Source organism: Tamandua tetradactyla, chromosome 13 (assembly GCF_023851605.1).
Source record: "Tamandua tetradactyla isolate mTamTet1 chromosome 13, mTamTet1.pri, whole genome shotgun sequence".
Classification (NCBI taxonomy): Eukaryota; Metazoa; Chordata; class Mammalia; order Pilosa; family Myrmecophagidae; genus Tamandua; species Tamandua tetradactyla.
This window is the reverse complement of record NC_135339.1, coordinates 66227399-66241026: the sequence shown is the minus strand read 5'-3', so window position 1 is coordinate 66241026 and position 13628 is coordinate 66227399. Positions and strand designations below refer to the sequence as shown.

Sequence of the window (13628 nt, the reverse complement as noted above, 5' to 3'; positions counted from 1 at the left end):
AACTCAGCCAAGCCTCTCCCACACCCTGTGGAAATCAGGCCAAGGCTGAACCACTTGAGATTATGTCATTCCTCAGCTCCTGCCCCTTGCCTGCCCTTTTTCCCTCACTTCCTTACAGGTTTTTCCTGAAGAGTAGTCCCTCGAGAAATCATCTAGACTAGAATCCTTTTTCAGTCTTTGTTTTTAAAACCTATGACAAGACCTAAGACAGGGTCTAAGGAAAGCTTCTTGAGAAAGCAACATTTGTTGCATTCGGAGGAAAAGAGGTTAAGAGTGGGATGGAGCACAGACAGATGGAAAAGCACGAGAAGAGCCTGCTGTGAGAGAGTTTGGGTATATGAAGAACAGGGGAAAAGACCATTTCACATTACAAAAATTTCCTTTCATGACCAGAGAACCTCAAAGGCCTGGATTTAAGTGTTTTATAGAAGAATGGGTCAGGATGTTGGGAAAATCTGGGCTCAATAGGATGGTCTTTGGCCATATGCCATATGATGGTGTTCCCATCATCTAGGAACATATGAACTTGATAAACACTCTATAGGTGGCCACAACCTTTAGGACTCTTCCATTCCTATGATTATTAGCGAAAATTATTACAAGTGAGTTGGCCCTGACAGTATGCTTTTCATGTATTTAAGTATTTCCTCATTGTTTAATTAGCTTAATTTAGGTAATGTTTCTTCATGTATCATATGCCTCTATACTTTTTGTTAAACCTCTCTCTCCATCATCTTCCCAGCATCAGTATCTTCCTTTCTTAAACCAACATAGAGAGAACTTGAGTTTTTAAAATATATTTATTACTATCATAGTGATAATTGACTTAAGTAAGAATCATCAATGAATGCTAAAGCCTATGGATAGTTTGATGAGGAACAAAATATTTCAAGGTATTTCTTCAAGTATCTCCCCACAAATTGATTATTAACTACAAATGAGACCATAGTAACTTTACAATAGAGAAATATGGCAGATACTATTTAACCAAGTAATCAAAGTCGACATCATCAATAATGAAACAAACCAACATAATGTGTCTGATATGATGCACTGAGAAGAATGCAATATGAATTAGGTAGTGTTCCTGCTAAAACTGTGTAACCTGGGTCTAAGCATGAGAAATCATCAAACAAACCTAAACTGAGTGACATTCCACAGAGTAACTGGCCTGCACTGCAACTTACCCTCAGATGGTTCAGGAAAAAAGATGATAATGACGACAGATAGACAGATAGATAGATGATAGAAATGATGGGTGAAATGATAAAACAAATGGCACAAAATGTTGAAAATTAGTGAATTTGGTAAAAAATTTATGGGAATTCTTTGTACTATTCTTGCAACTTTTCCGTCAGTTTGAAGTTATATCAAAATAAAAAGTTATAAAAAATTCATAGAAAAAATTGTAAGAGTATGCCTAACAATGATCTGCAGGTGGTGTTCTCTTAGAAATAAATAAATAAACGTATAACTTTCCGTTTACCTACTTAGCTCTAAGTCCCAGTGGAATTAAAAAAAAAAAAGGAACTTCTTTTTCCCTGATGTAGAAGAACTGTTTCAAGGAACACACCATAAAAAAAAAAAAATCAAGAGAGTATAAATACATAGACACACACGCACATATACATTATATATATACACGTTCCTTTTCTCTTTACAAATAAAAAATATGAAAATATATTCACAGCTTAGAAAAAAAATCAGTACTTTTTTAGGGCCACATTGTGTGCTTGGAAATTGCTCTGGCTATAAAGTCAGAACTTTCTGGGAAAGACTTGTTGCGTTTGGTTCTCCCAGGCCTACTTCCACCTGCATCGTTAGCTGTGATTAGTAGTTGTAGCCTCCCCCCACCCCACCCCCAGTGTAAACTTTTCACCAAACTTCTCAGACACACACTATAATAAAAAGCTCCAAATGGAGGGTTCCTGGATGAAGGTGGAGGGTCCAGAACACTGACAGTTTACCCTCCTCCTGCCCCTCCCTGAGGCACTTTAGAGCAAACTAAACACCACTTCCTAGGAGCACCCAATATTCCTAGGTGTTAACTTTACTACTTTGACTTTTTTTTCAGTCGCTAGAAGCAGAATTGAAGAAACTTCAAAATTCTATTCAAGAAAGCACGCAGAACTTTGATGAATATTTGAAAAGACTCTTTGACAGGAGAGTAAAGGCAGAGATGGTTGTCAACCAGGTAAAAAAAAAAAAGAAAGTTTTCCTTAGATGAGTTCTTTTAAGGAGCTTCCTGGACACCCTGCCCAGACGCGGAGGCCTTGCGTGCTCTTGGCCAGCTGCCTCTCCAGCCCTCGGGTGCCACCCTCCCCTTCACTCTACACTCTCCCTCTTTCAGTGCCTTGAACACAGTCAGTGTCCTCCTTCCTCACCTCTCTGCTCTGCCAGTAATTCTCTCCGCCAACTTCTTTGCCTCCTAGCCTCTTTCTACTCATCCTTTGGGTCCCTGCTTAAAATTAATTCCCCAGAGGAGATTTTATCCACTTATTATATACTCTGTTTTCTTCCTAACTGTTGCTTAATGCAACTGAATTTTAGTTTGTGCAAGATGATTTTTTAATGATTCCAAGACTAGAAGCTCCCTGAAGGTAGGAGTGGAGTCTGTCTGTTCATCCCTGTATCTCCAGCAACCAGCAAAAGGCTTGGCTTATAGTTTGTGTTGAGTGAATGATGAATCTTCATGCCCCAAAAGATCAGATGAAAAATTGGCTTCATTTTATCAGAAGTCAGAATATGAATGGTATTCAGTAGCCCTAGAAACAAGCAGACTGAGGAGAAGCGCCTCTAAATTCTGAGGGAAAATGATCACTAACATTGGATTTCACACCCAGCTGCACTATTAATTGAGTGTAAGAGGAGAATAATATTTTGAGAAGTACAAGGTCTTGAGAATTTACCTCCCATGCCCCTTTCTCAGGAAGTTATTGGAAGATGTTATTTGCCAAAGCAAGGGAGTAAACCAGAAAGATAATGCAACCCTGGAGAGAGGTGAAGAGACTCTCCAAGAGGATAGCTGTGTCATCAGGGCCCCAGCTGGAAAAATACACTGGAAGGGTTAAATTGAAGAGAGTCAAATGAAGGACTTTTTACAGAGGTCTGGGCAGGGTTAAGAGAAACAGCAAGGAATGGTGAAAAGCCCTGAGACTAGAAACGGGGAGGCCAGTGTCATCTCCAGGGCTGAAGAGGCCAGGTAAGAGAGCTGCTGCCAGAACCCAGCAAAGAGCAAAGAGCTGTGGCCGTGGAGAGGCGCTGCTCCCCGGGAAGAAAACTCACTGGCAGAGGCGGCGTGTGTGTATATGGTGGTGCTAATGGTGGTAGGATTGGGAACAAATACCCTAGTTCTCCACTCTGCCTCTCAGCTCCTGCTGGTGCTTCCTATCCACTGAACCCTGCAGGAAGGCACAGGGCAAGGGAGGTCGGGTGACAGCAATCCTTAGAGCCCGGCCTCCCGAGGCACAGAATTCTGGGGAAGGGTAAACATGGTCTGGAGGAGCAAATGAAAGGGAAATTTCAGCTTAGATTGTAATAGGAGCATAGAGGGCTCCAAAAGGGATAGCCCCTTACCCCCAAACATGAATCAATAGATTACCTGATATTTTAAGGACATACACATTGGGATTTACACTTTGGGTAGAATTTAGGGATAAATTAGTAATGGGGGATGATTATTAACTTCAGGGAAAACAATATTTATGGAATACAGGAAATATAATGATACAGAGCATGTATCAGCTTGAATAATGTTTATATAGCCATAATAATATAAAACAGTTCCTACTGATTCAGCCAAAAATTATGATCTCACCATACTGGCAAGGGGTGACAGGGGAATGTATCTTGGCTGAAGGGGGAGGTGTAGAGAGCTAAATCCTCATCTTTCATTTAGGAAGCTAATAGACTCTAAAATTTAAAAAATGAAGAAATAACAGAATAAGTCTACTATTTAGAATAGGTAAATACTAGCAGAATCAGAAGAGTTGAAAATGATTGCCACTGGGTGGTGGGAAACCGAGATGGGAGGGGTGTCACACAAAAGTCCCTTTTTCTTAGAGCCATTTGATTTATTAAATTATGTACAAATTTAATTTGGTAAAATATTTTTGGAAGTAGGAACTGATAGGAGCAAATAGCAGCTTCTGAGGTAACACTCTGCTTCAATTCCTAACTTTTGAAGTGTTATTATCAGAAAAGGATGCTGAATTTTGTCAAATGCTTTTTCAGCAAGAATCAAGATGATCATGTGATTTTTCCCTTTTGATTTGTAATGTGCTGTATTATGTATTATGTGATTTTCTTGTGTTGAAACGTCCCTGCATTCCTGGTTATCACTTGGTGGTGATATATAATTCTTTTAGTTTGTCATTGTGGATTCGATCTGCTAGTGTTTTGTTGGGAATTTTTGTATCTATGTTCACTGGGGAGATTGACTGTGTGATTTTCCTTTCTTATAGCATCTTTACCTCGTTTTGGTATTGAAGTAAAATGTTAGCTTCATAAAATGGGTTAGGTGGTGTTCCTCTTTCCTCAACTTTTTTGGAGGAGTTTGAGCAGTATTGGTATTACTTCTTTTTGAATACTTAAAAAAACTCCCTTGTGAAGACATCTGGACCTGGGCTTTCTATGTAGGAAGATTTTTTTTTTTTATCTGCATGGGCAGGCACCCGGAAACAAACCTGGGTCTCTGGCATGGCAAGAACTCTGCCTGCTTAGCCACTGTGGCCTACTGTAGGAAGATTTTTGATGATGGAGTGACTCTCTTTATTTTTTATTTGGTTTGTTGAGATCTTCTTTTTCTTCTCAAGTCAGTGTAGCGTGTTCCCGTGTTTCTAGAAATTTGTCCATTTCCTCTAAGTTGTCTAGTTTGCTGCACATAGTTGTTCATAGTATCCGTTTATGATTTTTTTTTTAAATTTCTTCATTGTCCCTGGTAACAACCCTCCTTTCATTTCTGATTTTATTTGCATCCTCTGTCTTTCTGTTTTTTTCTTTGTCAGCCTAGCTAGGAGTACATTGGAAAAAAAACAACTTTTGGTTTTATTGATTCTTTCTATTGTTCATTTTTTTCTCCAACTCATTTAATTCTGCTTTAATCTTTGTTATTTCTCTTCTATTTTTTGGGAGGGGGGTGTTTAGTTTGCTGTTCTTTTCTATTTCCTCCAGGTGAGCAGTTAAGTCCTCAATTTTTGCTTTCTTCTTTTTTTAATATACGTATTTAGGGCAATAAATTTCCCTCTCTGTACTGCTTTGCCACATCCCATAAGTTCTAATGTAATGTATTCTCATTTTCATTCATCTCCAGATATTTACTGATTTCTTCTTTGACCCACGGTTGTTTAAGAGTGCATTATTTATAGTCTCCATTTATTTGTGAAAGTTCTGGTTCTTTGGTGGTTTTGATTTCCAGCTTTATTTCATTGTGGTCAGAGAAAATGCTTTGAATAATTTCAATCCTTTAAAATTTGTAAAGACCTGCTTTGTGTACCAGCCTAAGATCTATCCTGGAGAAGATCTCTCATGAGCATGAGAGAAGAATGTCTATCCTGGTGTTTTGGGGTGTAATGATCTAAATATGTCTTTAGGTCTAACTCATTTATCAGATTGTTTAAGTTCTCTTTTTCCTTGTTGATCCTCTATCTGGTTCTTCTCTATATAGAGGAGAGTGGTGTATTGAAGTCTCCCACTATTATTGTCAAAATGCCTACTGTTCCCTTCAGTTTTGTTAGTGTTTGCCTCATGTACTATGGCGCTCTTTGATTGGGAGCATAAACATTTATGATCATTATTTCTTCTTGGTGAATTGTCCTTTTTATTAATATGTATTGACCTTCTTTATTTCTTATAACATCTTTACATTTAAAGTCTATTCTGTCTGATATTAGCATAGCTACTCCTGCTTTCTTTTGGTTACAATTTGCATGGTACATCTTTTTCCATCTTTTCAGTTTCAATCTATTTGTATCCTTGGATTTAAGATGAGTCTCTTGTAAGCAACATTTAGATGGATCATATTTTTTAATCCATTCTGCCAATTTATATCTTAATTTTGTGAGTTTAGTCATTAATGTTCAAAGTTATTAAACCACTTTATCCTTTGGTTTTTATTTGTTAGATCTATATATTCTTTTCCCTCTTTCTCATTTTTTTCTTTTTAGTTACCCTTACTGGTATTCTTCAAGTCTGTGCCCTCCTCCAGAACTCCCTATCCTGTCTTGTTTTTTTTCAGCCAACAGAACTTTCTTTAGTATTTCTTGTAGGGATGGTCTCTTGTTGACAAATTCTCTCAGCCTTTGTCTGTCTGTGAAAATTTTAATCTCTCCTTAAGTTTTGAAGGACAGTTTGGCTGGATACAGAATTATTGGCTGGAAATCTTTCTCTTCCAGGATCTTAAATATATCATACCACTGCCTTCTTGACTCTATGGTGCCTGTTGTGTAGTCCAAACTCAGTCTTATGGGGTTTCCCTTGTATGTAGTGAGTCACTTTTCTCTTGCTGCTTTCAGGATTTTCTGCTTCTTTTCAACATTTGACAGACTGATTAGTATGTGTCTTGGAGTAGGCCTATTTGGATTTATTCTGCTTGGGGTTCATTGAGATTCTTTGATTTGGATATTTAAGCCTTTTATAAGAGATGGGAAGTTCTGGGGCACAGATGGTTCCTATATTTGTATGCTTCATGTTGTCCATCATTTCCCTGAGATCCAATTCAAATTTCTCCATCTTTTTTGCCATTTGTTTTTTGTGCATTTGAATTCAATTGTCCTGTCATCTAGTTCACTTATCCTTTCTTCTTCCTCTTCAAATCTGCTGTTGTGTGTCTCCAATGCATTTTTTTATTTGGTTTACAGTATCTTTCATCTCTGTGATATCTGCTATTTTTCTACTTATTCTTTCAAATTCTTCTTTATTTTCTTCTAGTGTTTGCTTGATATTCTTTATGTTTTAGCTGATTCACTGAACTTATTTAGTAGATAAACATCTTTGTATGAACATCTTTGATTATTTGTTCCAAAGTTTCTGTCTCCTCGGCATTTTAGTTTGGTCATTAGGCTGGGCTATATCTGTCTGCAACATCATATGTTTTGCGATTTTCTGTTGACTTTGAGGCATTTACTTATCTTGAGAGGGTTACTTTGGAAGTTGATTTCTCTCAGTCGTCTAAGGTTTTGTTTTTTGCAGGATGGGTGTGGGGCAGGGTACAGTAGCATGGTTGCATGGCATGGCTCAGGCCTAGGCACAGGGTGGGGTGCTATGCTGATGCCCAGGGGCATGGGGTGTGGGGTACAGGGTCAAGGGGGGAGCCACTGGGGGACAGGGGTGGGACACAGTGTGAGGCTGATCATAGGGGCTGTGCAGGTTTGTGGAGTGCAGTGGGCATGGGAGAGGGGCAAGTGGGACATGGGTGCACATGTGTGCAGGGTGCAGGGTGCATGGGGGGTATGCTGGGGTCAGAGGTGCTGGGATCAGGCATGCACATGAACTGGCAGGGCCAAGTTCTATTTCTCATCTGAGTGGTGGTTACAAGGGTATTTACCTTTATAATACTTCATTAAGCTCTATGTTTGTTTTATGTACTTTCTGCATCTGCACTTTATCTTACAATGAATAGGTGGAAAAAGTAACATAACTGCTTAGTTATTAAACAGTCTGTGTTTCCTTTTTCTTTAAATTTCTCTTATTATATGTAATAAACTTGTTTTATTAGTGCCAACTCTATGATCCTCAATAGAAAGAGTATTGATAATATTTTTCCTTTTCTAATATTTCTACAGGAGGAACTGAAAATAAGTAACCTTGTTTTCTCTTTACTGTTGGATGAAGAATTAAACACCAGAGAAATATGCCTGAACAACTATCTTGCAAGGAAGCAAGAGGAGAAAGTGAGTGCAATATCTGATATCTGAGCACAACCATTTTCTGATAGACATGCTCCTAGTTTAACCTTTCTTTCCATCACTTCTACTAAAATATATGCATCTCTTGGCTCCCTGCCTGGGACTTTGCTCCAGGACCAGGTGAAAGTATCCGTTCCAATTTGTTAGTAAAGTTATATGATTCTGCATCTGTCATCACTTAATCAAAAGAACCATGTAAAAGTGCCAGTTTTGAATTTAATCAGTGGCTGTGGGGCCTTGGACAGGCATACAATCTCTTAAGCTATTTAAGCTCTTTTTAAGGAAATTTTATCCTCTTTGGAATGTTTGTCACCCTAAGTTTTGCTAAACATGTAAGCAAGTAAAGTTAATGGGTTAGCTTATATAGAATGAAAAGCTTTGCCATATTCTAAAAACTATATCTAAATATTAGCATGAATAGATGTGGTTCATTAAAGACACAATGAATGCAAAATTCTTGATACATAACTTTCCACAGATGACAGTCTTTATTAGTATAATTGTATTATTAATAAAGGACATTTCTGCATGCCTGACTTAATGTACAATATATGACATAAGTATTATTTTTTTGCTCAGTCTCTAAACAGCATATGCAAAGCACCTTCTAAATACATCTCTACTCATAACAACTTTGAATGGTATCAGATTACTTTCACAAATAAGAAGAGGCTGGTTAACATGCCCAAGTCACCCACTATTAAGTAATAGAGCAGGAATTAGAACTGTGGAAATAGATGAAGACCACCCAAATGAGAAGAAGCAGAGGTTATATATTCAGAGCTTGATGTAGCAAGGGAGGCAGCCATCATCACTTGTGTTTGGAAGAGACTCAAAGGCAGGTAGCAAAGTGATAAAACTTCATCAGAAAAGGGTGAGGCTTCAGATATACTCTGATTGGAGGTTATTGGCATGGGGAAGCTGGAAGCAGGATAACTAAAAGCAGGGAATCCTATGTGATTGATTTGGGGAGCATATTTGGCTTTCTCCAATTGATACAGAGGTGGAAGTAGGGCAAAAATTAGGGACTGGCAGTTATTGACCAAGTCCTGACTGGTTGAGGCCAATTGCTACACAGATTGTGGTTTGGCTTCCTGGGCTGGTTGCTGCAGAGGTTATGGTTCTATTTTTATTCATGGTGTTCTAGTTTGCTAGCTTCCAGAATGTGATATACCAGAAACAGAATGGATTTTAAAAAGGGGAATTTATTAAGTTGCATGTTTACAGTTCTAAGGCCGCGGAAATGTCCAAATTTTAAAGCAAGTTTATAAAAATGTCCAAATTAAGTCACCAACAAGAAGTTACCTTCACGCAAGAAAGGCCAATGAAGTTCAGGGTTTCTTTCTCAACTGGAAAGCCACATGTGAACATGGTGACATCTGCTAGCTTTCTCTCTAGGCTTCTGGTTTCATGAAGCTCCCCCACGGGCGTTTTCCTTCTTCCAAAGGTCTCTGGCTGCTGGTTTTCATGGTTCTCATGGCCCTCTCACAGCTCTGTCGTAGCTCTTTTAAAAATGCTTCCTCTTTTAAAGGATTCCAACAAGCTAATCAGGACTTATCTGGAATAGGTGGAGTCACACCTCCCTCCAGTCAAAGGTTAATACCCACAATTGGGTGAGTCACATCTCTGAGGAAGTAATCTAATCAAATTTCTAACCTATATTACTGAATAGGGATTAAAAGAAATTGTTGCCTCCATGAGATGGATCAGGATTAAAACATGGCTTTTCTAGAATACATAATCCTTTCAAACTGGTACACATAGTTTGACCATTGACTATTTCGTTCAGTTTCTTACTAACTAAGAAGTTTGTAGTGCTAAGTAGAGGCACCCACAATCATATACAGTAACTATCTGTATCTAGGACAGGTGCTTAGACGTTTGTTCTTTCAAAGTCTCCAGTTGGTCTACTTTCTTCTATAAATGTTATCTGTAATGGATGCTTCACTGACACATTTACATTTTGTTAGGAAATTCCTTGCTCTATTCAGTATCCCCAGTATTTTTGTTTATCCTGAAAAGTCTCTGTTCTGAACATCTGTTCCCGATACTATTATAGGTTCAGACTTCCGAGGCCATCCGGAATTCTAGAGAAAACCTCGATGTGTACAGGGAGCACTATGACAACTTACTGGCAGAAGACAAAGTGAGATTCATTGTCTTACCCATTCACCAATGCTGCAGTAGTGTTGTTGCTGCAATAGAGTTGATGAAAAGGAATATAATTCAATTTCTTCATAGATTTTTTCACCATAATTCTCAGTTATAGGTGAAATTGATTCTATTCCATTGTGTGTTTCTGAAAATCAGTGTGTAAAATTAATTTCTGTAAACTCAGTTTAAGCTTCCTTTTGTACAAGAACTAAGAATATCATCATTTGGGAGCTTTTCAAACTTCAGCTTGCACACCCCATTAGTGAGTCATAAAATCAATTTGTCAGGTGCTGACCAACATTTTTATAATGAAAGAATAGAATGGAAAAGAATAGAGTAACTTGCATCCTTACAGGTAAATATTATTTTGTGAAATTTTGTTTGATATTTGTGTGTGTTTGTGTATACGTAATTATTTTGGGGAATCTCTGTAAGAAGTTTGAGAAACGCTGTTCTGGATGATTTCTCAGGCCTCTTCAGCTAAAAAATTTTATGAAATAATATTTTAATGCACTGAGGTACTTCTTATTCAAAAGAAACCTTTTTAGTGTATGCACAGTGAATGGTCTCCCCCTAACAAGTCTACACTATAAAAGAAGTTTTCATGGATTTTAAAAATCAAAATATGTTGATTTTTGAAGAGTGTTGGCAGAAAAATAAAAAGGCTTCAGAACAGAGTTGCATCCTGGAAATGATGTGTTTGTCCTTAGGTTCTGGATCGCAGCTTTAAAAAGGAATTTTCTGAAATTCCCAGTCAACAGGTGGATATTCTCTACAAACTCTTTAAACGCCGGCCAAGGTTTGTTCCTCCTTTCCTAATGTGTATCTGGGGAAAGTTTTGTAAACAAAGAGGAGTATTGTTAGATTTAAGCTTTTTTCTTCTAATTACATAGAAATATTCAGTGTAATATCCTTTAGGTAAAAGATGTTCGAGTGTCTTGATAATTCAGCATTTTTTGAAATTATGCCTATATCTTAAGGTCTGCAGTGAAATGATTTATTTTTTATTATTTAAAAATATTTGAATAAATTTGTAAGTATAGTGGTATTATAGGTTATGTTTTATACATGAGAATGAGTTCCTCTTAAGTCACACAGGGCATATAGATTTATAAACAGTTTTTCCCAAGTGTGTTCCAGTACATAAGTCCCATGCAGTATGAATAGGAATTACACACAAAAAGCTTCCAGGGAAAAATAAGTTTGGGGAAACTATGAGCTAAGAAAAAAAGTTAAACGGGTTTCTTTACTGTAGGACTTCCCAGAACTTGTTATTGGACTTTGAAGCTCCAAGTATAAAAAACAGAGCAAGCAGCTTTTTCCAAGTGTATCTTTCTGCAGATCCCTTTTCCTCAGGACATCTCAAGACAAAGTTTGGAAAATGCCAGTAGAGATGGTTTAAAATTAACATTATCAAAAGTGTTCTAAAATATCTGGTTTCTATTCTTAGAGCAGCATTAAAAATATATTCACTTATTTCCAACATTACAAATTCAGATCTTCATAACTTTCAATCAGTCGTAATCCAGAAATCATGGAGCTTATTTGTCACAAAGGTTCATTTGTGTCTGAGGTACAAACGCATTTCTCTCACCTCTGACAGGTTACATGCAATCTAGGAAATGTAACCTAAAACATACCTCACGTATCAGTTTCCCTATTTTTTCAGAGTGAACTATAAACTTGAGTACAAAACCTCATCCTCAAGGGCAGGCAGTGGTGGCTCAGTGGCAGAGTTCTCACCTGCTGTGCCAGAGACCTAGGTTCGATTCCCGGTGCCTGCCTATGCCAAAAAAAAAAAAAAAATCTCATCCTTATAAAGAAGTGAAACCACATACCTGTATATATATTGGGTGACAGTAGTAGAAAGAGCAAAACTTTGGTGTCAAACAGACCTAGCATTAAATCCTGTCTTCTTGCCTATCAGATCTAAGGTAAAGCCTCAGCTTCCCCATTAGATAAAGGGGATAACAATACTAATCTCACAGTATTTGTAAGGTATCTTGATGGTAAGTTTGTGGCACAAATCTCTGTACCCACTGCTCCCCTTCCCACCCACAGCCCATGAAAACAGCACTAATCTATTAATGTAGGTAAAAAGAGGCATTTCTTCAGTTTTGTATTCCTGGACATTTTGCTGGCCACCCACCTGCAAAAAGTAGATCAGCCGAGCATGTGCAAGCCAGGACCAGGGAACACCTACACTTCTCTTGAACATTTACTTGCCTTAAATTATACAGAAGTGAAACACTTTCTAGTGCAGCTAAAGCCACCAGTGCAGATAACAATTAGGGAAGTCTTAAGTCCAACCAAGGGCACCTAGCGAGTATGGAAGAGGGAGAAAGGGGGTGCTTCTCTTTGGAATAAGACACCCACCAGCCCCCAAATACAAAAGGAAAGTGTCATACAACGTGTTCTACCCATGCTAATGGCCTTATTACTTAACACTGATGTTTTTGTGATGTGTATGTGAGAATGTATAAGGTTGATGGGCTTTTATTGGTTATACCAGAATTCAAAAACATAAAACGCACTCAGATTCGGCTAGTCTCGTCCCTTTTGGAGAGCGACCTGGATCTGGCAAATTGAATAGTGATGCCTTTGCCCAGTTAATGAAAGCCATGGATGAATTGGACAATATTCATAACATGCCAGAAGGCTTGGATCCCTTGGTCTGGGATCATTTCTGTATGACCAGACGAACAAAAGTAGAAAATGAACAGAAGGTATGTATCGTTATACTTTATTTAGTGTACTGATATCCAATATATAGTTTATAGTGACAGTGTTTCCAGAAAAGCTACTTTTTTAAGTTTTCCTGCTAGGGTAGTAGTTGATCACATTAATAATAATAATGAGGTAAAATAATTATCTCTTGAGGGCTAAGTATATGCCTCTGCGTATAGACCTGCACTGTCCAATATGTACAATAGGTCCAACGAGCTACATGTGGATATTGAGCTCTTGAAGTAAATGTGGCTAGCCCTAAGATGTGCTGTAAGTGGAAAATATACCTCGGATTTAGAAGACATAGAATGGTAGAAAGGAAAATGTTTTGTTAATATTTTTATATTGATTACATATTTAATAATATTTTGCATAAATTTTGTTAAATAAAATATGCTAGTAAAATTAATTTTATTTGTTTTATTTAACTTTTTATAATGTGGCTAAATAAAATTTAAAATGACATGTCACAAATCGCATTTGTCACTCACATTGTATTTTTCGTTGGACAGCAGTTTTGTAAATGCTACCTTCCCCTTATCCTCTGCCCTGGTCTGGAGCGTTACTCATCTCTTTTTGCATAGAATAGAATTATATTAAGCCTACCAGAAAAAACTTCATAGTTTTGCTAGAATACTAAAAAAAGTCATAAAAGTAAAAAATTTGAGAGTGTATTTAATTGGAAAGAGAATCTTTGCTCTTGTTTTGCGTCTTGAACACTCCCCTCCCTCACCAAATTCCCTAAATTTACCTTCACATGCAGGGATGATATATTTTTATTGAAGTATTATGATCTTATTATTTTACCTAAGATGATAAGAAAACTTTTTAAAATAACAGATA

General features: G+C 37.5%; 1 protein-coding gene across 10 annotated transcripts in view; it reads left to right on the top strand.

Annotated features, from left to right (window-relative positions):
- The window catches only part of CFAP43 (cilia and flagella associated protein 43), a 165500-nt gene that overhangs the window by 145553 nt on the left and 6319 nt on the right, over positions 1–13628 (top strand). For all 10 annotated transcript variants that reach the window (XM_077125944.1, XM_077125940.1, XM_077125939.1 and 7 more), the window contains 5 exons: positions 2075–2194; positions 7782–7889; positions 9964–10050; positions 10769–10857; positions 12571–12784. In XM_077125944.1, coding sequence (XP_076982059.1) covers positions 2075–2194; positions 7782–7889; positions 9964–10050; positions 10769–10857; positions 12571–12784 — 618 coding nt within the window. The remainder of the gene's footprint in view (positions 1–2074; positions 2195–7781; positions 7890–9963; positions 10051–10768; positions 10858–12570; positions 12785–13628) is intronic.